Source organism: Canis lupus, chromosome 27, assembly GCF_011100685.1.
Source record: "Canis lupus familiaris isolate Mischka breed German Shepherd chromosome 27, alternate assembly UU_Cfam_GSD_1.0, whole genome shotgun sequence".
NCBI lineage: Eukaryota > Metazoa > Chordata > Mammalia > Carnivora > Canidae > Canis > Canis lupus.
The window spans coordinates 22,974,423-23,000,877 of NC_049248.1; the positions used below are offsets into that span (position 1 = coordinate 22,974,423).

Here is a 26,455-nt window from a genome sequence, read left to right on the forward strand (position 1 = left end):
AAGCATGACGGGGGAGGAAAGGAAGAATAAATAAACCACATAAAAGAAAGCAAAAATCTTAGAAAATTAGGAAACTTTGGCCAACGGAGCCCTCACTTAGAATTTGTCTTCAGCACACATTCATATTTATTGTAGAAATAAGAATATAAGAAGTCTACATATGCAATGTTAAAATGCCTCTGCTAGTTTCATGTTGGTCACAGTTTGCAACTTCATCCGTATCAATTTAGAAAAATTTCTCTTTCATTTTGAATAGTAATTCCTTGAGGTAGAAAATTGCCTGACCACATTTTATTTAGGGGAATTTATATAAATAAAATCAAAGCAACTACCTATCCCAGGGTTGTTATGGATGTTGGGTTTGTTGTTTTTGTTGTCAACCGTACATAACCTAAATTTCCAGAATTTTGCAGGCTTGAATCACGTTTTTTTTTTCCAGTGTATAAAAGCATCCTGGGAAAGCAACACTGGAAACTATATAATGTTTCCAGCATGCCTAAAGTACCATTGTCTTTAACTAGCCAAGATGTGATAATGACAATAACTGGTACAATTCCAAGTTGGTTATAATTTATAAAGTACTTTCATGTGCATTACCTCATTTGTTTCCTTCGACAACCTTCTGATGAAAGTAGGGCAGTTAGCATTGCCAGCTGAAGGCAGATATTCATTACATTAACATAGTCATTATAGCAACTTAAAGGCAAGAAAATGTACTTTTTTACAATTAAAATAATAAGGTAGAGGTTCAGTTTTACACAAGAAATTCATATTTAAAATTTTTTAAATGCATCATGAATCCTGTGTTTGGAAATTCTACCCTTGAGGTAACATGCTAAAGTTCTTGGAAGACTCGAGGGAACAGGGAAGGTGTTGAAGGGAATCAGTCATCTTTCTTTCACCAAAGCTCTTTAACATGAACTGGCGGGGGGGGGGGGGGGTGCGGAGGGAGGGCAGGGATAGGTTTGTAGAATAGAAGATCCAAAATTAAGCTGCCCTCACTTTTGAGCCCATCATAAGAAATAAGAACTCCCTCTCCCATGCCAACTCAACACACGTAGAAAAGGGTGTGCTGGTCTCTGTGATGCTGACACACTGTTAAAGAATCAGTTTGAGCTTTGAATTTTGGAAAATTATTCATAGATCAATTCAATTTACTTTTCACTTTACCTACAGCTGTAGGGGAGAATTATTGTCTATAGCCACTAATGCATAGATAAGACCAACATACTTCCTTAGCAAAATGTGAAATATTACAGCCATTTAAAAGCTTAATGTGAATATAAAGTTTTCATTCTGTGTGTATTTTACCTTTCTATCCTGATTTTTTTAGTATCTAGTTTTGTGACATAAGACAAAACTTGAGCCTCTAAGTCACAGAAAGAACTGAAAGTAATGATCTCAAAGATTAAATAATGAGAAGCTTGGAAGAGACAGGATGATGAGATAGAGGTCAAGGAAGAGTCTAAATAGGATATGAAGAAAAGAGAATGTTAAAACCAGAAGAAAAAGACAATGAAGCCTAGTCAATTTTTAGGGGACTGTTAGTTGCCAAAGGCTACAAAGTGTCAATTAGTGGTTAACTGTCATACCAGTTCAGATAAACAATCACCTATTATGTGTCAAGCCCATTATTAAGAAACAGACAGGCACAGGTAATTAAACTAAGGACTCTTCATTCACATACTCTAATGGAAGACAGGAGGTAAATAAACAATTGTGATAATGAGGTAAGAACTAATAGAGGTGGATTAGTGCTAATAGAATAGAATAAGCCAAATTCTGACAAAGGTGTTCAGAGAAGGTATTGACTCTTAAAAGGTGAAAAACAATTTACTGGTACAAAAGGCAGGCATTAAAAAGCAGAAGAAGCTGCACATGAAAAAGTATAGTGGTATTAAAAATACAGTGTTGAGTGAACCACATGCAGTTTGATAAGATAGCACAAGAATATGCACCTTAGAAAAGTGGTAAAAATAACATTAAGGGAAAAAAAAGGGGTTGAGTCAGATCATATTATAGTCTTATATTTACTGCCAAGTAGTTTGGTGGAGGACAGTAATTTTGTTCCAATTCTAGTTCCTCTATATAATAAGAACATAAGCAAATTACTAAGCCTCTGGGGGCTCCTAGGTCGCTCAAGAAGTTAAAGCATCTGATTCCTGATTTTGGTCCAGGTCATGATCTCAGGGTCCTGAGATGGAGTCTCATGTGTCAGGCTCTGGCTCTGGGAGTGAAGTCTGCTTAAGAGTCTCTTTCCCTCTTCCTCAGCCTCACAACCCTCCTTCCCTCCCTCCCTCTCTTGCTCTCTCTCTCTTAAAAAAAACAAAAAAAAAAACAAAAAAAAAAACAAAAAAAAACTACTAAGCCTCTGTTTTTCATTTTTAAGATACAAAATCATGTTAACCTCAAAGATTTTGAGGATTAAATGAGGTAGTTCACATAATATCTTGTCAGAAGAGTCCTATCTTTATTAAGGTCTTTGCACTCTCATCCCCAAGACAGCCATGGGGCAACGCTGGAGGAAGTAAAAACATCATTTCAACAAATATTTTGAATATCTACTATGTGTCCTAACCTCACTTTTAAGGAGTTTAATGTAGGGGATGAAACTGACAAATATATGGACAATTTCATTACAGTAAGGGTGACAATGGAGGCAAATCACAGTACTTAAAAAGGTTACAAAATTACAGCAGTGAGTACTCTTTCTAGCAACTGAGACTTGGAGAGATGAGGAACAGAACTACACAGAGATGATGGGAATCAAGAAAAAGTGAGTTTTGTTTGTTGTGTTACTGGAAGGAAGAGATGTAAATTTGTAAGTTGAAATGGCCATCGCAAAGAGATACTGAAAACAGTGCTGTGCTGATGTTAATATAGAAAAGTTAAAATAAGAGGCCTGCTATAATGCTTGCATCTGAAACAATTCTGAGTGAGGTATTTAAAGTCTCATTAAGGTAAAATTATTCTCACCTGTGCTGTTAATGACCCCAAATTCAAATGAAATCAAGTTAAGGCCTGACTCTGACCAACTAAACTTAATGCTGATCTACATTTATAGATCAGCCCTAGCTACCATAACTTGAGAACTCGGGACATTTGTGGATAACTATCTTGGCTTTATTAGGTAAATTAAGATATCTGGTTGCCTTAGATTCCATCACATTTAAGGAATAGTGAAATACTCTTCAAAACTAAGGTACTGGAACGCCTGGGTGGCTAAGCAGTTAAGTGCCTGCCTTGGGCCCAGGGCGTGATCCTGGAGTCCCAGGATCGAGTCCCACATCAGGTGCCCTGCATGGAGCCTGCTTCTCCCTCTGCCTATGTTTCCACCTCTCTCTCTCTCGGTCTCTCATGAATAAAAAAATAAAATCTTAAAAAAAAAAAAAAGAAAAACTAAGGTACTAACATTATGTATAAAAGTCCAAGAAAAGGAGAAAAAAGAAAGTCTGAATGTATGTGGCAACTGAACAAGAAAAGAAATGGACCTGGACCTGTAAGATGTGGACTGGATCCTCATATGGCTTTAACAACACCTGCTGTGGGATTTCAGGCACATCTCAGTCTCAGTCTCTGTCTCTGTCTCTCTCAAAGATGAGGATAGAGTCCCAAAATGTGTCTACATTTTATCTGATTCTGAATTTCTATTATTCTACAACTATTTTGCTCCCAGACATAATAAAACCTAAAACAAGTTTTTATTAAGGTACTCTCCAAGGCATAGTTTTTTTTTTTTTTTTTTTTTTTGCACTTTAAACTCAAAACATTTCAAACTGAGCTGATTTTCAATTAAAACTTTCTGGAAATTTGATCACCACTGAGGCATCAGGAACTTACTTTGGCAGATAATTATTAAGTACTACTTTATTGTTTAATATTTCAAAGGAATTTGGGCACATGTGGGCTAAAAAGTAACATTAAACTATTACTGGCAAAATTCCTAATTGGAAGAAACAGTATAACTAGTGGTTAACAGCATGGATTATAGTTTAGATTGACTTCAGTTTGAATAATGACCATGACACTTAGTCACACTGTGACATATTTAATCATGTTTCCTCATCTGAAAATGGAGATGATAAGAATAAGAATATTTAGTTCATGTGAGTGGCACTTCCTGAAATTACGACGGCTATACATAGCAGCCTTGGCTATAAGGTTTATGTAGAGATTAAATGAAGTGTTTCTTATAAATTATGTAACACTATAGTTAACACATGATATGTACTTAATATATGTTACATTTTCCCCCACCAATACATTATAACTTAATGTTTTGATGCAGACATGACATGTCCCATACTATAATATTAAACCTTGTTGTTATTCTTAGCCACTGATAGTTAAAGACTGATAGAGCTTAGTTACTACCAAGTATAATGTAACTATATTGCATAGGGCAGATATTTTGAGCTATGAAGTTCTGGCTTTATGAAGTTTGGCATTCCAAATATGTCATTTAGAGACACTGGACAAATAAGTCTTTCATGCCAGTCTTTTTTGAATAACACTAGGCACCACTTCTGATGGAGGAAAAAGATACAAACAAAGATACATTAGTATATTTTTCTTCTACTTACGACTTTTGAAGTATCTTAATTGCTTGAAAAACTAAGCTAGATGGAATAAAAGAGAGCCATTTTTTTCTTCAACTCATAAGCAAATCTAATTTTCTTTCTAACCATTTCACCTTGGTGGCCTCCTTTTGTATGACACACCATTCTCCTCTAACTTCTGAATTTTTGTTAGTTTGCTGTTGGCAGGGACAAGGTCGCAAATAATAAAGACTTTCTACTGAAATCTGCTTTTCCCCTTCAATGAGAGGAAGCAAAGGCATGAATATGGCACCCTCATAATGATTTAGCTGGGGCTTAATGAAATTTTCATTACAACCTGCTGTTCATTTTAATGGCCTTTGAAAAACAATGGAAAAAATAGCTTGGGGGAAGAAAGGATTTTTCTGTGGCATATATTTGTGAGCTTAACATTTAGTTCCATTCACCCTATCTCTGGTCTCCTCATCGTCATATTGCTGCTCTCATCACAAAGCTGTTATAGTGTTTTGTAATGTTTGAGTGTAAGTTCTGTAGTTCTTTTGGTTAAATTTATTCCTATTTTATTCTTTTGATGCTATAGTACATCACAGAGCTATGATCGTTTGATACTATATACAGTATCATTGTTCTAATGCTTAGATGATGTCAGGTTTTAGTGGCCATTCTCATTCCCAACCATATCTATGATTAATGGAGTATTTAAAGTCAATGTAACTTTCTACTTACTATTGGGACTTTTACACATCTCCCTGGATGTATTTCCCCATTTTTTTTCCTCTTTAGAGTTAAATAAACTATGGTCAACATTCTGTTGTTTTCCTATGATATGATTTTCTGCTTTTCTATATTTTTACTTAAGAACATCATATAAGGGGATCCCTGGGTGGCTCAGTGGTTTAGCGTCTGCCTTTGGCCCAGGGCATGATCCTGGAGTCCCGGGATCGAGTCCCACATCAGGCTCCCTGCATGGAGCCTGCTTCTCCCTCTGCCTGTGTCTCTGCCTCTCTTTCTCTCTGTGTCTCTCATGAATGAATAAATAAAATCTTAAAAAAAAAAGAACATCATTTAATTGAAATACATAATTGCTGCTTGACATATCTCTCAATTGTTGCAGCCATTAAATAAACAGGGTTGCCATGGCAAATTTCTTTATCAATGAAAGTGAGTACATTTACATTTCTGTGTATTTGAAGCACAGGTTTAGGAATATTGTGTATGTAAACATAAATGCATCTTAGTGGTTTCATTTATATATAAAGTATCTTTCTGGAACTCAGGCTTCTACATGTTAGCCATGTTCAATTTAAATTCCTGTCTTCCATAAAGACTATCTGTATATTTTTCTCAATATCTTTATATCATTCCTTAGCAAGTCACTCTTGAGCTGAGCTTTTAATATATCTGTAGATGGAAAAGTTCAAAAAAGTTGTGGGAAATACAATAATGAAGACAATATAATATCCACATTTAATAGTGATGTTTCTTCATGTCAACTCTCTGCTGTGGATGCTCCATCTGCTCCTTTGCTTGCATAGCTGTTTCTAGAAATTATATTTTTCTCCTAAGCTCCAATACCTTAAATGGGAGGCAATGTCTACTGTCTTTTTTTCCTTTTGGTAGTTATTCATTTGGATCTGGCCTGTCTTATACCTCCAAATTAAGAGTCTGTGCAACTACTTGAAAGCCAACATGACACACTGGAGAAATAGCAAGGTCACACACCAAATTTCCATGGAGAACCTCATCTAAAGATACCCTTCCCCCGCAAAAAAAAACAAATTACTTTGTAATGCAATATATAATACTATAGTGATAGTTATTCTTAGACCTTAGATCATCTGGCCCACAAACATATCTCAAACAAAAGTTAAACAATAATGTGCAAAGGAAACACTTCCTTATTCATTACATGAATCCAGCATATCTACTAAAAAAAAATCAGATAAAATATTGCATTAAAAAAACAGCAAAAATAAATAAATAAATAATAAATTTTAAAAACACAGTAGCTATATACTAATATCTCTCATGAACATAGATGCAACAATCCTTAATGAAGTACTGGCAAATTGAATCCAATAATATATATTATAAACCACAACTAAGTGGAATTTATCTGAAGTTTGCGAGGTTGGTTCAACATTAAAAAACCACATCATAAGAACACACTAAAGGAGCTAGAAAGTATTATGCTAAGCAAAATGTCAGTCAGAGAAAGACAAATGTCATATGACTTCAATCATATGCGGAATTTAAGAGACAAAACAAACGAGTAAAGGGGAAAAAAAAAGAGAGGCAAACTAAGAAACAGTCTTAGCTATAGAGAACAAACTGATGGTTACCAAAGAGGAGGTGGGTGAGGGATAAATAGTTAGTGAAGATGAAAGAGTACACTGTTGTGATGAGCACTGAGTGATATATGGAGATGTTGAATCACTATATCGTACACTCAAAACTAATATTACACTGAATGTCAACTAATGGAAATTTCAAATAAAAATTTTAAAAGGTGCATCATAACAATAGATGAAAAAATTTTGACAAATTTTAATAACCATTGATGGTAAAAAAAAAAAAAAAAAAAAACTTTCAGGAAACTAGAAATAGAAGGGAATTCCCTGAACTTGAAAAAGAACATCTACCTAAAACCCACAGCTAATATTTCAATGATGATAACTTGAAGCTTTCTCCTTGCAATCAAGAACAAGGCAAGGTTGTCCCATTTTACCATTCTTATTCAACACTGTACTGGAAGCCACCTGATGCAGTAAGACAAGAAAAGGAAATAAAAAGTGTATTTCTTGGGAAGGAAGAATTAAAACTATCTTCATTCATAGATAACATGACTGTCTATACAGAAAATGTAAAAAGTACACAAAAACACCTGGAGATAATAACCAGGTACAGCAAGGTCACAAGATATAAGGTTAATATACAAAAGCTAATTGCTTCCCTTTATACCAGCACTGAACAATTGGCTCTGTGCTCAGTGTGGATTCTGCATAAGACCCCCTTCTCCCTTTGCCACTCCCCATCTCAATTAAATAAATTAATAATATAATAAAATACAATATACTTAAAATACTGTATGTAAGTGTAACAAAATATGTACAGGATCTATATGCATAAAACTTTGAAACTCAAAAGAAATCAAAGAAAATCTTAATAAATAGAGAAATATTTTGCGTTCATGGATAGAAGGACTGACTGAATACTGTTGTCAATTCTTCCCAATTTCCCAGGAAGTAATTTTATAGATATAAGGATTAATTCTAAAGTCCACAGGAAAAGGCAAAAGAGGCAGGATAATCAACACAATACTGAAGTAAAACAACAAAGTTGGAGGATTGACACTACCCAACATTCAAGTGATAGCAAGTAAGACTGCAAGATGTTGGCAAAAGAATAAACAAATGGATCAATGGAACAGAATATAGAGAGCAGAAGGGAGATCCACACAAATACTAATCTTTGGTGAAGGAACATGGGAATTCAATGGAGATGTGACAGCCTTTTCAATAAACGGTGCTGAAACATCCAGATGCAAAAACACAAATTAGACACAGAACCTAAATCTTTTACAAAAATCAGCTCAAAACAGATCACAGACCTAAACTGTAAAACACAAAACTGTGTAACTTCTAGAAAATAACAGAATATAAAATTTAATGACATCAGGCTAGGCAATGTTTAGCTACAGCATCTAAAGTATGATCAACACAAGAAAAGAGGTAAGTTAGACTTTACTAAAATTCAATCTTCTGCTCTGCAAAAGAAAATGTTAAAAGAAGAAGAAAAAAAAAAAAAACACAAGCCACAACTTGAAAGAGAATATTTGCAAAACACATATCTGATAAAGGACTTGCATCCAAAATATACGAAGAACTCTTAAAACTCAACAACTAAAGAAAGTCTCAGTTAATAAATGAGCAAGCAATGTAAACACACAAAGACATACAAATGACAAATACATACAAATACATATATGAAAAGATGCTCCACATTATGTGTCATCAGGGAACTACAAATTAAAACAACAATGCGATGCCACTGCAATCCAATCTGAATGGATAAAATCCAAAGAACTGACGATATCAAATGCTGGTGCTGGTGAGGATATGGAGCAACAAGGACTTATATTCGTTGCTACTGGGAATGCAAAATCTCACAGCCACTTTGAAAGACAGCTTGGAAATTCTTTATAAATCTAAGTATAATCTTACTATACATTTCAGCAATCATAGTCCTAGGTATTTACCCAGTTGAGCTGGAAACTTATGTCTACACAGAAACCTTCACATAAATATTTATAAAAGCTTTATTCTTATTAACCAAAAACTTGAAAAACCTAACATGTCCGTTGATAGGTGAATGGATAAACAAACTGTGATGCCTTCATACAATGGGATTTTATTCAGTGCTAAAAAGAAATGAGCCATGAACAGACAAGAAGGAAACTTAAATGCACACTGATATGTGAAAGAAGCCAGTTTGAAAGACTACACACTGTGTGATTGCAATGATATAACATTCTAGAAAAGGCAAAACTACAGAGATAGTAGAAAGATCAATGATTGTCTGGAATTCTAGGGAAAGAGGGAGGGATGGATAAAGAAGGTACAGGGGATTTTAAAGGTTATCAAACAACTGTTCTGAATGACACTGCAATGGTGGATAAGTGGCAACAGGAATTTGTCAAAATATGTAGACATGTACAACATAAAGACTGATTCTTAAAAAAAGAAGACTGAATCTTGATGTAAGAAGATTCTATAAGATTATTTGGTAATTTGAGTGATACCAAGAGAAAACTACAGAAATAATTTAATCATATTACAAATGTATGGGGAAATCTCCCTGAATAGAGTGGAAGAAAAATTACTTAAGTAACTTTGGAAATAAATGGAATCTGTGAAACTAAAGGCAAAAGGAACTGCATGTAAGTACTATGCCCTATTGATGAAGATGTATCCCATGGTAATATCAGTTAATAATCCCGATACCGTTATATGTATATACACTGGAATTGAACAATAAGTAAATGGATGGTGGGTGATCAGATCTAGGTTACTAATAGTTGGGGTGGGAATGTACAAGGAATGAAGCTGGAATCTGTGTGGAAACAGATTACAGTTGCAGACAGTAGTAAGAACTCATGTTTAGCTTAATATATAGACAATTAATTAGACTTAGAAATATTTATAGATATGTGTGTATACAGGTTAGTACACAAATATATTCCCTTGCTTTGTCAGGCAAGAGGCCCTAACATAAAGAAATGATTCCTTATGGGCAAAGAACAGACCTTGTATCCAGATTTGGCCTTCTAATACTATTCTCTCATAAGAGCAACCAGGGCTTCTTAGAGAAATGATTGATTCTTGAACTGGAGCTTGAAATACACAACATGAGTCTGCAGCACTTTATAGTGCCAGAAAGTAAAGAAGTACTCAAGAAACAATGACCCAGAAGCACAGTAGTATGTCAAAACGACATAGAAGTCAATAGAAAGAGCTTCCAATGGCCAAAGCTGAAACAATATGAATAACAAAATAAAGCAGAATTGGATTTTAAGTCAAAGTATAAAACATCCATGCTCTCCATATTGATATAAATAAATGATTCAATAAATCAATAATCGTTGGATAAGACATAAATGTCCCATACAGAGGCATTCCAAATAAATTATGTAGAAACTACTCTGATGGAGGGGGAACATAACTCCCTACTCCTTAAATGTGGGTTGCACAAAGCACCTTCCTTCCAAAGAGTGTGGTATGGAAAGGGGCAGGGAGTAACTTTACAGTGGAGTACCCTGACAAACACTGTATCAGCCAGGTGATTAAGGTCAGCATCAAATTCATAAATCATATAGAGAGTATGTACCTTTGATATGCTGTTACAATAAGGTACTTTACCTTGGAATCTTCCTCCCCAAACTTATAGTCCCCGTTTAGTCAAGAGAAAACCACCAGATAAATCCCAACAGAGGGACATTCTACAGCATACATGAACAGTATCCTCAAATCTTTCAAGGTTATCAGAAACAAAAACAGTCTGAGAAACTGTCACAGCCAAAGGGAATCCAACGAGACATAACAACTAAATGTAACATGTTATCCTTGATGGCATCCCAGAACAGAAAAAGCACACTTGAAGACTAATGGAATTTGAATAAACTGTGGGCTTTAGTTGATGATAATATATGACAATGTAAAAGATACAACATGATTTTAAAAACGTAAAATTAATCATGTAAAATTAACAGAATATGCAAAACTAAAAAAAAAAAACACATCATGAGGTTAAGAGTTGTTATATCAGAAAGCTACAAATTTAAGCAATTTTCCTTTCCCTTTCAGTTTTTATGGTTTTTTAAACAATTCTTAAATAAGAAGACAGTATTTTTAATATCAAGAAAAATTCCAGCACATTAAAAAAAATTTGTCTAGGTCCTCCTCAAAACCCCATTTTTATCTCCATGTGGATGAAAGCCAAAAGTCTTTGGCTGACTAGATTATCTCTAAAATTCTTTCCAACTGTAAGATCATGTGAATTACATAAATTATAACTAAAATCCATGTCCCAGCTATGCATCTGGTAGGGACCCAGAAATATTTAATTACCATATGACTCCCAAATATACTGGTTAACATACATTTTGTGCCATATATACTCCTAATTTGCCAGTGTCCTAACAACAGACTAGAAATGAGCCCAACCGAGTGTTACATAGTATAAATGCAGTATATTTTTGGTGTAAAATATGTCTTTTTATGTCAGTATTTTTGTTTGTTTGTTTGTTTGTTTGTTTGAAATTTCCATCTGACTTTTAAATAGGAGGCATGTTCTTACGTGTAATGTGGCATCCAAACTTAGGAAGAACACAGGTTTAAGTAGGAGGTGGAAACATCTATAACATATAGGGTGACTATCAATTATGCACAAATTCTATAAACAGTATCAGCTATTTGTTTGCTTTAATCCTAAGATTATTTCTTGTGCATACCTCCTATAGGCTGCTGTCAGTAACTATTAAATAGATTTGGAAGATGAAATCTTAAAAGAAAGGCATCCTGGAAGTTGAATAAAAATGGGAACTTCAGCATAGACCACAGAATTAGAGCATCAATAATTTTAAAATATAGAATAGACCCAACCATATTAATTTTGGACTATACCAGAAAGAGACTAAACTAAGGTAGCACAAGATGCATTCATGTATAAAGGTTATACAATTTAATAAAGTTGTAATATGGCCTTGGGGACAAAAGCTGAAGATGAACAAGCTAGCCTGCAGATATTTGGGATGTAGGTGGTGCCTATTCTGGGCTCCGCTGTCACATTCTATTCTTGAATCCTTAAGTTTTACTCAACCACAACTTACCCATGTGTGCAAATGAGGAAGACATCACAACAGAAATTAATGATTTAAAAAATTGGGACAGATGTATTGAGATGTTTCTGGGGGAAAAAATCTATCCGTCTTCACAGCATTAGGTTTCCATTTTGTCCCAATTTGAGTATAAGTCAAAAGAGAGAACTAGAAGTTAAGATCCAACTATTAAAATCAGGAAACAGCAACCACTTTGTTTCCTTTTCTAGCCTTTACCTTCTGGCTCATTTTTGATGAGCTCTTCCATTTTCCTCTGCTTCAACGTGTCAACAACGTCAGCTAAGCTGCCTTTGCGCCGTTCGGGAGTTCCTAGGGCCGTGCTCGACAAGGACTCACCACTCTGCCTCCCACCTTCTTCTGCTTTCTGAGGTGAGGTAGATGAGTTGTGTGGGGCAAATGAAGACATAACTTTATTGCCATCAACTTCCTGCAAGAGAAAGCAAAGGAAAAAAAAAAAAAAACTTGTTTGATATTCAGTGAGCTTTTTTTTTTTTTTTTTTTTCTAAATTGCTTACGTGGCTTATTTAGCTAAAACATGAAAAAGTGAAATGTCACTCTGCAAGAGTAAGATAAATAAAGAAATTTAAAAAAAAAAGAATGCATTAAATGTACAGGCTGGCACAGAGTGAGTCAAAGATCAATTCACTGAAGAAACAAAAATATGGAGACCCTCTCCCTTACGCCTAGAACAAATGGCAATAAAGCCTTCTACAAAGCCTATATTGATTAGATGTATTTTTTCTGCTTTTCTTTGAAAGTCTTAGATTTTCCTATGGGCATTATATGCACCAGTCATCTGGCTCAACCTTCCTCAAGATATCGTAATATTTAAACAAGTAACATTATTCACTTCACTTTTTGTTTTAAATAGCTGCCTCTTCTTGATGGTTGCTCCTAATTAAAGCAGGGACCGTTTTTAGTTCTCCACCTCCCTCTCATGCTTTTAAGAAAGCATCAGCTACACAGGTTATTTTGACATCAGATAGGAATATTGAAAGCTTATTTCTGCTTATGTCAAAGTTCTTTCCAATTTCATTTGTTACCCCAAGCATTGTTTCTGTCAATATTCTTTCCTGTTTTGCACTTTAAGCTTCATATGCCCTATAAAATAAAGTTTCTTGCAATCTTTCCCTCTTCATAATTGTGTATGTGTATGAAAAGGATTTATTCTATAATTCTAAAATTTAAACATGTATTTGTGTTTTTTTGTTATTATTATCTTCCCCATCATTTCTTGACCAGCCTTAGTCATCTATCAAAATACTTGGGGTATCTTTTGTCGAATAGGCATTAAATTGATTTTTCAGACATCTACAAGAGGAGTGATATCGAAATGATTAAAAAAATTAATTTTACTACTTAAAGATTTTCTTTTTATAATGTCTTACTTCCATAATCCTTTGACTACCCACAAAGCATATCTCTTCCTAAAAATAAAATTGTATCCTAAGATCTTTGAGGAAGTTAGTCTCTAAGTGTATTTCTTAATTGTATAATATTAAAAGTTCCCATTAAAATATATTTGAGTGTATACACATCTAATATTCAGGATAATTCAGGATAATATTAATAGATGATATCCCTGTTTATACATTTCTTTTTTTTTAATTTTTATTTATTTATGATAGTCACAGAGAGAGAGAGAGAGGCGCAGAGACATAGGCAGAGGGAGAAGCAGGCTCCATGCACCGGGAGCCTGATGTGGGATTCGATCCCGGGTCTCCAGGATTGTACCCTGGGCCAAAGGCAGGCGCCAAACCGCTGCGCCACCCAGGGATCCTGTTTATACATTTCTTCTCTAAGATGTGTTAATAGGATGTCTTGATCCTAGAAAAGTGATGAATCACCCTGATTTGATATCTAATGTTTTAAAAGTTAATTCTAATATATCTGACTATTTTAAAAATATACTAAGAATACTTGATAAAGTGGTCATTTTAATTTTTAAAAATAGAAATGTCAACACGAACATAATCATAATCTGTTTATATGATTTTTTTTGTTAATAGATAATAGTGAATACAAGGACATTGGCTATGGTGCAAGTGTCAGCTGTTGGCTGGGGTTAGGAAATGTGGAGAAAGTAAAAGTAAAAAATGTGTGCAAACAAAATCTTCAATATTACAATTCCACACCCAAAATGGTTTCCATTTCTTCCACACATTACAGAATATGCGGAAAACACTAGTAGGTGTTGAATGAATATTCTTTAGACAATAGTTTCAAACATGAATCTTCGCTTATAATGTACTTGGATTTAGAAGTCAATATGCATAATGTAATCATTACAAGCCCCTGCAGACTAGTGAAGGTACACTTCTAGAATTATTTATTTAAAACCCACACATTAATACAAGCAAACCCATAAATAAACACATACATGCACACACACACACACATACACACACATCCCCGACAAGAGCAATCACAAATCCATTCAGTAAACTAAGGAATATTTTTATGAATGGCCCATAATACACATTAGCTCAGATTCATGTTCAAACCAGAATATAATAAAACCTCGGTATTCCCACAGATTTTTCTTCTCACTTATTTCCAGGGTCAGGTGGAAAAACCCCAATGTTAGCTTCACTTTGAACATTTCTATTCTATACTCTGTTTTCACATTATATGATGCCAAAATTAACAAACAAGAATTTGGCAGCTAACTTCATTTTTCATAACTGAAAATTACATATATCTTTCTATAGCATCTTCAGTAGAGGGTTAAGACACCCAAATTGTATACCATCACATCTATTAAAATATCTGAAAATATTTCAAAATAAAGTAAGATAAAATAACATCCCTTTTGCATATCCCTAGTTTTTATACATCTTGCAAAAGAGAAGGACATGTTTTAAAGAATTTAACATCATTTCACAAGTTTTCTAAACTCAGTTACACAACAGTATTAAAAATTATCACTGCAATTTCATGCACAAGTATTTTATCTTATCACTATTTCACCTGTCTGATTACATTTCAGCCTCTAGCATTGTTAATCCCTTTAAGAGTAGTTGTATGTAGCTAACAGATGTTTCAGTGAGGGACTCCATTGTTCATTTGCATGGTGAAGAGCTTTTTAAAGAGCACTGGCCCAGTCTTTAGTCAAGAAAATCCTATAGCTTTCGGTTTCTTCCCTAGGATTGCATTTATGATACCTAAAGTAACGACTGCATTTCCTCTTCACTTTGCTGGTAGGTGAACATCCAGAGAGTCTACTAACAAAGTATTAGTGGTCCACACCATAAAAAAATATATTTCATCAAGTTTTTGTGAGTGCTAAAGACCAGCTTCAGTATTTTTCCATAGAGTTTTCAGAACTGTGATATATGATTTCTAAGGTCTAATGATAAGAACACAGCTGATAATCTTCCTTTGTTACACTTCAAAAGGCTTTACCTAATCCTGCCCCCTTTGTCACCTTTGGAGCTATAAGACAAAGGAAGAGATCTCCCTAGTGTATCTATCTTTATTTAAATAACTTTCAAAACAATTCATTCTTAGACTGGGTGCAGCCACTCTGGAAAACAGTATGGAAATTCCTCAGAAAGTTAAAAATAGACCTACCCTATGACCCAGAATTGCACTAGTAGGTATTCACCCAAAGGATACAAAAATACTGAGTCAAAGGGGCACATGCACCCCAATGTTTATAGCAGTTTTATCAACAATAGCCAAACTATGGAACTATGGAAAGAGCCCAAATGTCTATCAACTAATGAATGGATGAAGATGTGGTAGTTATACACAATGGAATATTACTCAACCATCAAAAGAGCAAAATTTTGTCATTTGCAATGAGGTGGATGGCGCTAGAGTGTATTATGCTAAGTAAAATAAGTCAGTCAGAGAAAGACAAACACTATATGATTTCACTGATATGTGGAATTTAAGAAATGAAACAGATTAACATAAGAGAAAAAAAGAGAAAGGCAAGTCATAAGATAAATTCCACAAATAGAGAACAAACTGAGGGGAGGTAGAGAGGGATAGGTTAAATGGGTGATGGGTATTAAGGAGGGCACTTGTGATAGAGTGTTATATATAAGTGATAAATCATTAAATTCTACTCCTGAAACTACTATTACACTATATGTTAACTAATTAGAATTTAAATTAAAAATCGAAACAATCACATTCTTAATTCATTCTAAATATAGCGTTTTACTATGAACACTTTGAGAAACATATTTCAACATTAATATCCAAATTTTAGTTTAGATAATGTGGTGATTAAGAAGAGCTAATTCATTTGAAAAAGGAGGTTATATGTGACTCAATCACATATATATGTCTCTTTCATTGTCCAAATGAGATTTCATTCTTGACTTCTAGCCTCAAGAAATACATGATCATATTTACTTTTCGGTCCTATAAGCTCAAATCAAATTAATACAGGGTAGCAAGAACATTACATTTAATAGTCTGTCTATCCAACTATAATTGGTAAGAGTAATAGCCAATATTTGCTGAATATTTACTTTGTGTCAGGCACTATTTAAAGTGTGTTATATGCATTAATTCAGTTAATTCTTCTCACATGCCTAATTATGATTTGCATTTCATAGCTGGATAAATTGGGGAACATGGAGTGAAGTAAATGTCTGAGATTGTATGATTAATAAAAGATAGATAATCACCTCCAACTTGTTGGGCACCAGAGCCCTCAACCACAGTGCTTATATTACCTCTCCTTGAAAACAACAACAACAAATACCTAAGTATGTCTATGTCAATGTTATAGGTGTAGAAGATGTACTGTCATCTGCTGAATAATTATGAAAAGGATAGGGTTTTGCCCCCAATATGTTCAACTCATAAAGAAAAAAATATATAAATGCATTAAAATTAATCTAACTGTATTCTAGACTTAGAATCCATCTAAATATCCACTGGTTTATGCCATGTTAAAAATAAAGAACCTTAAAATTTAAATAATTATTTAATCCAAACACAGACCTGATCTCTAAGCAACTATTCAAAGTGATGACGCTCAGTCATTTATGAGTTTTTAATCTTTTTTATTTTAAAGATTTTATTTTTATGGAATCTCTACACTCAACATGAGTCTCAAACCCACAACCTTAAGATCAAGAGTTGCACATCACACACTCCACTAGTAAGTCAGTCAGGTGCTCCTTAACCTATCTTTACAAAATGTGTGGGCATCTCTAGCATCCTTTCTAGTACAACAAAGTTTTGAACTTAGACAAAAAAAAGTACAGAAAGTTTAGATTCTCTTTAACTAGATTTTCATTAATGCAAGTTCATGAATTTTGGTATTGAATAGAGGTAGTACATAATGAACTACAGATACATACAGAAAGTGCTTTGGTGCTGAACAAGTTTTAATATGGCCACGTTCTTCCATTAACGTGCTGTTTTTCTAAATATCAACAGGGAGGGGCAAAACAAAGTTTGAAAAATAGCTTGAAAGCCATATTATTTGGTTGAAATGGGTAAAGGCATGCAAATTTTCCAGTTATAAAATAAATAAGTCCTGGATATGTAAAGTGCAGCATGGTGACTATGGTTAATAAGACTGGTTGTGTATCTGAAAGTGCTAGGAATGTAGATCTAGAAAGTTCTTATCACAAGAAAAAAATGGTTTTGTAACTGTGTGTTGATGGTTGTTAACAAGACTTACTATGAACATTTCACATTATTTATAAATATTGAAATGTTACTGTGAACCTGAATCTAATAAAATGCTGTATGTCATATCTCAATTCAAAAAAAGCTATATTATTTGGCCATTCCTTAGATTCTTTTAAAAATAGGTAAAAATATATATTATCACAGATGTTTATTTTGAAACTAAATTGCACTACATGTAACCTACTCTGTCAAGTTAGGAGATGCCAAATTTAATTTAGAACAAGAAAACAATACATGATTATTGTGTAAAAACTCAATTATTTTTAAGGTCTTATTGTTTACGGTAATTTTTTATAAAAGTTCTGCATGATACCCTAAATCAGTAATCTTTCTGGATTATAGATACCTTAATAGTTATAGATGCTTTCCCAAACACATATGCACATGCATACAAGAAGACACAAAACCAGGCAATCGCATGCACAATTACATATACAGTCTTAGAGAGTTAGTTTTCTACCTTCAGAGTTCCAAATGTGAACTTCCTCCATGAAATCCTCTAAGAGCTCTTATAAACCATAGATTCCAGGTTAAGAGGCTCTGATCAAATATGCATCTTCTCAGAATTGCAGTATAAACTCATCAATATATATATTTAGATGTTTTTAAAAAGATCACAATATTTGCAAAAAGAGCCTCAACTGTAGATTGCATTGATGCTTTATTCAGATAAACTTCACTAAAGATATATGTTAATAAATTAAACTTTCACCATTCTTAAAATAAGCATTTAGAAGAGATTAGTATTTTAATTATACTTTAAAGAATAACAAACACATTGAAGAGAATGCATTGCTAATGGTGATCATTCTTCTTATTCAGTAACCACCTCGTGGTAATGCAAACATAAATTTGAAATAAAAAGCAGAACAAATTGCTAACTTTTATAAATGAATATACCATTTGTAAAAGCATACCTGGTCAATTTTCAACTATGAATTTTCCTGAAAACAGAATGTAAACATATGAAGGATACACTGAGGCAAAAATCAATCCTTAAAAAAGCTCAATAGAAAACATTAAGAGTCTTTCTTTCTTTGGTTAATGTGATCAAATCCTAGGAATAGGATATGGTCAGTTCCTGAGACCTATAAAGCAAAAGTAAGAACTTACAGAGAGATCTCTGAAGGCTGTCTGTTATACTTGTGATTACTGCTGGTGTTAAAGCTATCCAATATAAAATCTTTCCTAAACTTTTGCTAAACAAAACAAAACAAAACAAAACAAAACAAAAACCCTGCATGATGTATACTTAAGTCTAGTGGTTCACAAAATGAAAACTAACAGAGGCATTTTGGGGGGGCTATTTTCATAGTTAACTACAGAGACAGAGCTTATCAGAACTTCTCACCTTATATACTGTAAAAAGCCACTGATAATACCTTTGTATTATTTGCTGAATTTTTTAAGATCAGCAATTCTTTTTTTATTTTTATTTTTTTTAAGATCAGCAATTTTTAATGTTTAAGTAAGTACAAGATAGTAGATAGTATCTTCCAGATATTAGATGAGTGGTTCATAAGTCTATCCAGTGACCAGTATATATATGTATGTGTGTGTATATATATATGTAGCTTTTTTTAAGCTCCCTAGGGGATTATGACCATAAGATGCTGGTTTTGTAAGAATCCAAAGTCAGTTTTTAAGAAATGCTTATATTTTACATTTTTCAATATTTTATGAGATACTGAAATTCCTGAATATTAGTACTCTCAAACCTTCAAATCATTAAATTATTACAATCTTAAAAATAGACAGAAATTCTAAAATACTCAAATATTTATTAGCATCTTTTTGCTCTATAATCTATGGAAGGTTCTATACTCCATATTTTGCTTAGTTCTAATTTTTAAAGAATACTGCAGAAACCTTAAACATTCATCTGTCTCTGTAATGCAGATACAATCCACTCTTGGGGCTGATCTAATATTTTAAATAGTGACAAGCCTCATCAAGTTTAGGTGAAAGATTATTTTATATAAATGGCTCCATTATATTTCAAATATAGGATCTAGTCTATATTTCAAAGATTTTTAATGTATTTTGGACAGTGCAAATAGAAGCTGTTTGATGTTTCTTCAAAGCCTAAAAATATGGAATCTCTTAAAGATTCTTTCCCTGTGCAATCGGATGGAAATTCAACAAAAGTCTAACTTGGTTTGCCTTTTTTTTTTCTTTTTTTGCCAAGCACTGAGATGAAATGTTAGCATAGTCTCGTATTTAATTATTGATCAGAAAACTAAATAAACATTTAAAAGCGTATTTTATCTTACAATGCATTCACACGGGACTACACAATACAAGACATGTGATTTATATAAATAAAATTCTCAAAGTGTAGTCTGGGAGCCAATATCACTGGCATCACCTGAGAATATACATTTTTCTCGGGCATCACCTCAGACTTTCAAAATCAGAAACTCAGAGGGTGAAGCCCAACAATGCGATTTAACAAGGCTTCCAGGGGAGACTGATACTCAGTGAGTTTGAGGACTATTGGTATAGGAAAAACTCTTAAGAGTTGGGCAAAGAGGGAAATGAGGAAAACCTGCAGTGGTGAATAAAGCAGTCACGAAAGTGATAGAACAGAATGGATTTGAGAAGAGAGCTGAAAGGTAACATTGTAAGGGGGAAAGTGGGTGGTAATGTAGGGCAGGGAGAAGAGTCAGCAACCATGCGGAGCTAAGAATGACCAATACATGTTGGAGGGAAATGACATTGACTTAATTTTTTAACATCCATTTTGGCACATGTTGAAACAAGCTTATGTTTGTTGATTCCTACTAACTATATGGATTAGAAAAATCTTGAGATTTATGTCAAAATTGCATTGTGGAAATAGATGGTTTTAACAAATGCACTAAGAAATGGAATTCAAAGAACCAACTCCTGGTTCTGTTGATCTGTTCCACAATTCTTCTGGTCTCGATTTTGTTGAGTTCTGCTCGAATCTTTATTAACTCCCTTCTTCTCTTGGGTGTAGGATCTATTTGCTGTGTTGGAGAGGATGTGGAGAAAAGGGAACCCTCTTACACTGTTGGTGGGAATGTGAACTGGTGCAGCCACTCTGGAAAACTGTGTGGAGGTTCCTCAAAGAGTTAAAAATAGACCTGCCCTATGACCCAGCAATTGCACTGCTGGGGATTTACCCCAAAGATACAAATGCAATGAAACACCAGGACACCTGCACCCCGATGTTTATAGCAGCAATGGCCACGATAGCCAAACTGTGGAAGGAGCCTCGGTGTCCAACAAAAGATGAATGGATAAAGAAGATGTGGTTTATGTATACAATGGAATATTACTCAGCCATTAGAAATGACAAATACCCACCATTTGCTTCAACGTGGATGGAACTGGAGGGTATTATGCTGAGTGAAGTAAGTCAGTCGGAGAAGGACAAACATTATATGTTCTCATTCATGTCGGGAATATAAATAATAGTGAAAGGGAATATAAGGGAAGGGAGAAGAAATGTGTGGGAAATATCAGAAAGGGAGACAGAATGTAAAGACTGCTAACTCTGGGAAACGAACTAGGGGTGTTGGAAGGGGAGGAGGGCGGGGGGTGGGAGTGAATGGGTGACGGGCACTGGGGGTTATTCTGTATGTTAGTAAATTGAACACCAATAAAAAATAAATTAAAAAAAAAAGAAATGGAATTCAAATTTATTAATGGTTTAATCTGATATATAATATAAAAATAACACAATGATAAAAGATTTCCTTGTTTTTTAAACCAGTGTCCTATTTGCCATCTAATTTAATTCCAGTGAGTGAAACCAAAACTTAAGGGCAAATTTTTGATTCAATAAGAGACTATACAAATAGGAAAAACAGTTTTGGAAAATCTCTTCATTTGCATGTGGATGTTACATGGGCAGAAGTGTCTAATGGTTGTTTTTTAAATACTCCTTCAGAATCACATTTACCAAGAATCTCAGAAATGCTGCATTCAAGAATAACTGTATGTTTTCATGTGCTCTCAAAACCACTTAATAAGCAAAAGTGGCATTTAGAGAATTCTAATACATTAACTAATAGAACCTGTAAAAACAAAGAACATTTTGTGCTGTGACAGCCTCATTATCTTCCTGATGATGATTTCTGTGCTGTGTCTTACTTGTGTTTAAACAATCTAGCAAGTACACTTTAAGACATTTGATGATCTCCTCCCTGAAGGCTCAAAGGTCAACCATAAGCTGTTTCTAAATAAGAATTAGACTACACATCAAAACACTTCCAAACACACTACAATTGTGAATTATATAATACTATTTTAAGAAATAAAGAAAAAAACATTTATTATAACTAGCTGCTAATTGTGTGTAATAATTTATCTATCATTTTCCTAAGAAGCCTCCAGAACATCCTTACAATAGTTGTTAATAAACTTGACTACATGCCTATTCACTCTGAGTCTGAAGGAAGAAATGAAACATGAGGAATCTTCAAATTGTGATCTGTTTGAGAAATGACTTCTTTTTATCCCACAGAGCAATGAACACAGTTTCTTATGCAGAGCAGACACCTGATAAAATGAATAAGGCTAAGTGTTTGCTAGCATCATTTATAATTGGGAACTGAATACATATTCAGTGATAAGAGAAATAAATTGTGATCCTCCATGCAATAAATAAAATATGACGTCAGCAAAGTAGTAGAAAGTAGTGGTCAAGCAAACTACAGTCAGGAGTCTGGATGCTTGGGTTCAAATCCAGGCTCTGTCATTTACTAACTATACAACCTTTGGCAAGTTTTCTAAACTCTCCAAACCTCAGTTTCCAAATCTATAAAAGGGGATAATAAATGATAAAGAATTCATATATGCTATTATATAATATCATTGATCTCTAGAATTTAACAGCAATGAAAATGCTTACTAAAAATTAAGAAATATTATTTAATTCACTCAAGTTTTTCTTTCATTCCTGCAATAAAAGTACTTTGGGTGCCAACACTGGGTAGTTAATGATGTTGGCATCTAAGCACAGAGAATGAAGCCAAATAGGTTTGGCTCAAATTCTGGTTCTACGATTAACTAGCAAGTTGTTTAATCCTTCTGTGCCTCAGTTTCCTCATCTATAAAATGGGGATTATACTATTACCTACCTCAATGAATCATTAGCGGATTATAAGTTACAAAATAATGAGTCGGAGACTATATGAGTAAGTATATGTATTACAAATTATAAAACTCATAAAAATGGTAACTAGGACATGGCAAGAGCTATATATATGTTAAAATAAGTATGCTCTAGGCATTATATTAAGATATAATCATGAACAAAACACAGGATATACAAAAATATAGAAAAAAACAGTCTCTTTTATAGGGAAGTGAAGAAGACATTAACAAGAGACAAACCTCTTTCCACACCTACCTACCAAAACAACAATAACAACATATTTGCATACTCAAGTAATTTCATAGATTTTTCTAGTAAAATCAAACTGCATTCATAGAAACAATTTTTTAAAGATTAATTTAAACTTCTTAAAGGTGGCCCATTTTTTAAAATAAGCTAATACAAACTTTATTTTAAGAAAAAAAATAGTCCATAAAACATCATGTGACATTAGTGTACTTTTATCTCTGTTGCATACTCAATTTTCAAATTTCACAGTTTCATGGTTCTCTACAAAGTGATAAGTCAGGGAAATGATCAAAGAAAGAATGTTCAATTACTCCTCATTATGAAATAAAACTTTTAAAGTCAAAGTCTGAAAAGAATTAGAGTAATGAATTATTTTTCATAAATACATGACACCAATTACTTATTATGCCATATTTCTACTTTTCTTTCATATTCCTCTTTCTTCTTGTAAGACAGACATATCAAGATTTTCTTTTTTCATGAGAACATTAGCACTATCAGATTCTCTTACAAACAAATGTTTAGGTTCCTTTACACTATAAATACAAAACAGCAGCAAAGGTAATATGAGGAAGGATAGATTAGGAGTTAACTCTCCATTTTTGCTAATTTCCATCCCCTGTACTCTAGTACCATCTTGAATAGAGTCCCTCACCAGTACATCTCTTCATGAGATCAGGCTGATTGCATAGCCCAGTGTCAGTTAATTCCATTATGTCATTAGACTAATCCCATCTTCTTATTAAAAAAAAAAAAAAGCGGTAAATACCTACTTTTCTATACTAATTAAGACACTCAATAAAGCTCTATGTTTACAACAAAAGTAACACTTTTTCTTTGAAAGGGACCTTTAGCATGAGTTGACCTTAAGCAGTAATTTGAGATAAAAGAAACACAAACTTCAGTTCTCATTCCAAAATAAAGATAAGGCATTAAGCAGTCCACATACTCATATAATTCCCTAGCTAGCTAAACTATTTATTCATAGTATAAAACAGAATTTCTTGGGCTTGTTTTAGTGGGCATATAAAGATCATCTTGCAGTGCACACAATCACTGAGATACTGGCATTCTTTACGTAAAACACTGGGTTCTCTGCAAAGATTACTTTCACACAGTTTATATGAGTAATGCTATATATAAATTTTGTCATTTTAGTCTTACAGTTGTAAAGACTTTAAAAAATATTTCTAAACTATTAGGCAGATTCCTGACCAAATACAAAATCTATTGAAATTCATTAATGTTTTCAGTAAAAATATAGCTACCACTCCTGGAGTTCTTAAAGATGCTGTTCTAAATATTTTATGGACATATCTTTTACAATTATCTGAGAAATTCCATGAAGACTGTTATTCCTATTTAACAGATGAAAATATTCAGATCTTATGAGTAATTCACCCAAGTAATTTAAGATCCTTGCTGGTCATCATTAAATTATACTGCCTTCCTCAAATGATTCAGGTGCTGTAAGAAATGCTACAGGTATGAAATATAAAGCTGGTTCTCTATCTTGAAACAGTTTAAAATTAAATTTGAGAGACATTTAAATACACAAGAAAAAAACAGTAATTATAATTAAATTGTATAGTTGCAAATCACACATGCAAGAGAACTTTAAGGAAAAGAGAACATTGGAAATCAAGGAAGGTGGAAATTTCATCATAGCATTAGTACACGACTTTGGGATAACTTATTTAATTTTCTTTCTATACTCTGAAGGCAAGACATATGTCTGATTATTCACCATGTACCTCAGACTCTATTATTTGTGTCTAATAAATACATATTGAGTTAATCACTCAATTTATTAAATCTTTATGTATAGATAGTCTTTTGGTTTAAGCCTACAATAGTAGGTAGAGAGGAAAAGATAGAGCACTCCCAGAAGCATCATATAGAAGGCATCATCATTTTCTGAAGGGTTATGAAAGTCAAATAGAACTGTATACATTTGACCTGACAGACGGTCAATGAGGAACATTCTAGATTCCATACTGGGTGAGTCTCATAAAAAAAGGTTGTTAGGAAGATTAGCAGTGGTATGGAGACTAAATTGGGTAGAAGAGAGAGTAAAAATATTCACTGAATAGGAAACATTACCATGCCACCTATGTGATGATAAAAAGCTTCCCACTAGATTGTAGCCATGAGGGTTGAAAGGAACCTTAAATCCTAGAAACAATTTAAAGCAAGTAATAATAGGATTAGATAACTTGAAAATAAGGTGGGAATAGTCAAAGATCAACATGGTCCTTGAGAGGTTGAAATAATGATTATGATAAAACAAAAACAGAATGGATAGCCAACAGAGATGACTATTAAAATATAATCAACATATCTAAAAAAATTGATAAATCAGGACACCTGGGTGGCTCAGGCATTGAGCATCTGCCTTCAGCTCAGGGCTTGATCCCAGAGTCCGGGATCAAGTCCCACATTGGGCTCCTTGTGGGGAGTCTGCTTCTCCCTCTGCCTATGTCTCTGCCTCTCTCCCTGTGTCTCTCATGAATAAATAAATAAAATCTTTTAAAAAAATGATAAATCTACATGATTAAATGAGTCTATAACTTGAGTCTTAGCCTTAACTTCTGACTAACTCATCCTCATGACTCAGCTGATGAGTTTATCATTTGAGATCTTTAAATTTGTATGTGGAACATTCAAATGTAGATGAGCCTCAAAATACATGAAGCACATAAAGAAATAAATATTGTAAAATAATGACTTATGAACCACTTATTTCCAGTGAATGGTTGAGTCCATTTTAGTAAATTAGCTCTCAGAAAATGTCTTCTGAGGGAGAAGAGCAAATGGCCAAGCCCTCTTCACATATCTCTAAAAATGACAGTTCTAAGTGGGTATCATCTTCTCTTACAGTGACTCTGATTTACCATGTAAATTTTTGAAACTTTATGGTTATTTATAATTAGAATTTGAAGGATGAAAGATGTTTAGTAAAGAAAAATCCATACATGGAATTAACAACAAATGCTTACAGGATACACAAAGCAGAGAAACAGGAAAATGAGAAGATTTTAGAAAAAAATTGCTGGAATAAAGAACTGGGGTATTCTAGGAAATAAGGCAAAAGGATAACACTGTAAAAACAAAGGAGATCATTAGAAACTGAAACATCTTTCCCTTATATGCAATGAATAGGCTTTTAAATATTGAGTTCTTAGTGCTGTACACTCAACCCTAAAACTCTTGCTTTATAGATGTTAAGAGTCAGAATTAGGGGAAAACAAAAATGAAAATTATCAACATCAAAAAGTTCTGCAAGAAACCTACTGTCCTGAATGCTTTACTGAGTTGTGATCACAGGTATAAATAAGAGGTGATGGTATTTTTCCCCATTAATAAATTATTAGCAAGGGGATTTGTTGGGATATATGTATAAAAAATGAAATTGTATTTAGATTATACTAAATCCTATGGAGAATAGAGAGTGCAATA

At 33.6% G+C, this 26,455-nt stretch overlaps 1 protein-coding gene across 23 annotated transcripts in view; it reads right to left on the reverse strand.

Annotated features, from left to right (window-relative positions):
* The window catches only part of SOX5 (SRY-box transcription factor 5), a 997,462-nt gene that overhangs the window by 288,629 nt on the left and 682,378 nt on the right, over window positions 1-26,455 (reverse strand). For all 23 annotated transcript variants that reach the window (XM_038577063.1, XM_038577060.1, XM_038577061.1 and 20 more), the window contains one exon: window positions 12,172-12,382. In XM_038577063.1, the coding sequence (XP_038432991.1) occupies window positions 12,172-12,382 (211 nt within the window). The remainder of the gene's footprint in view (window positions 1-12,171; window positions 12,383-26,455) is intronic.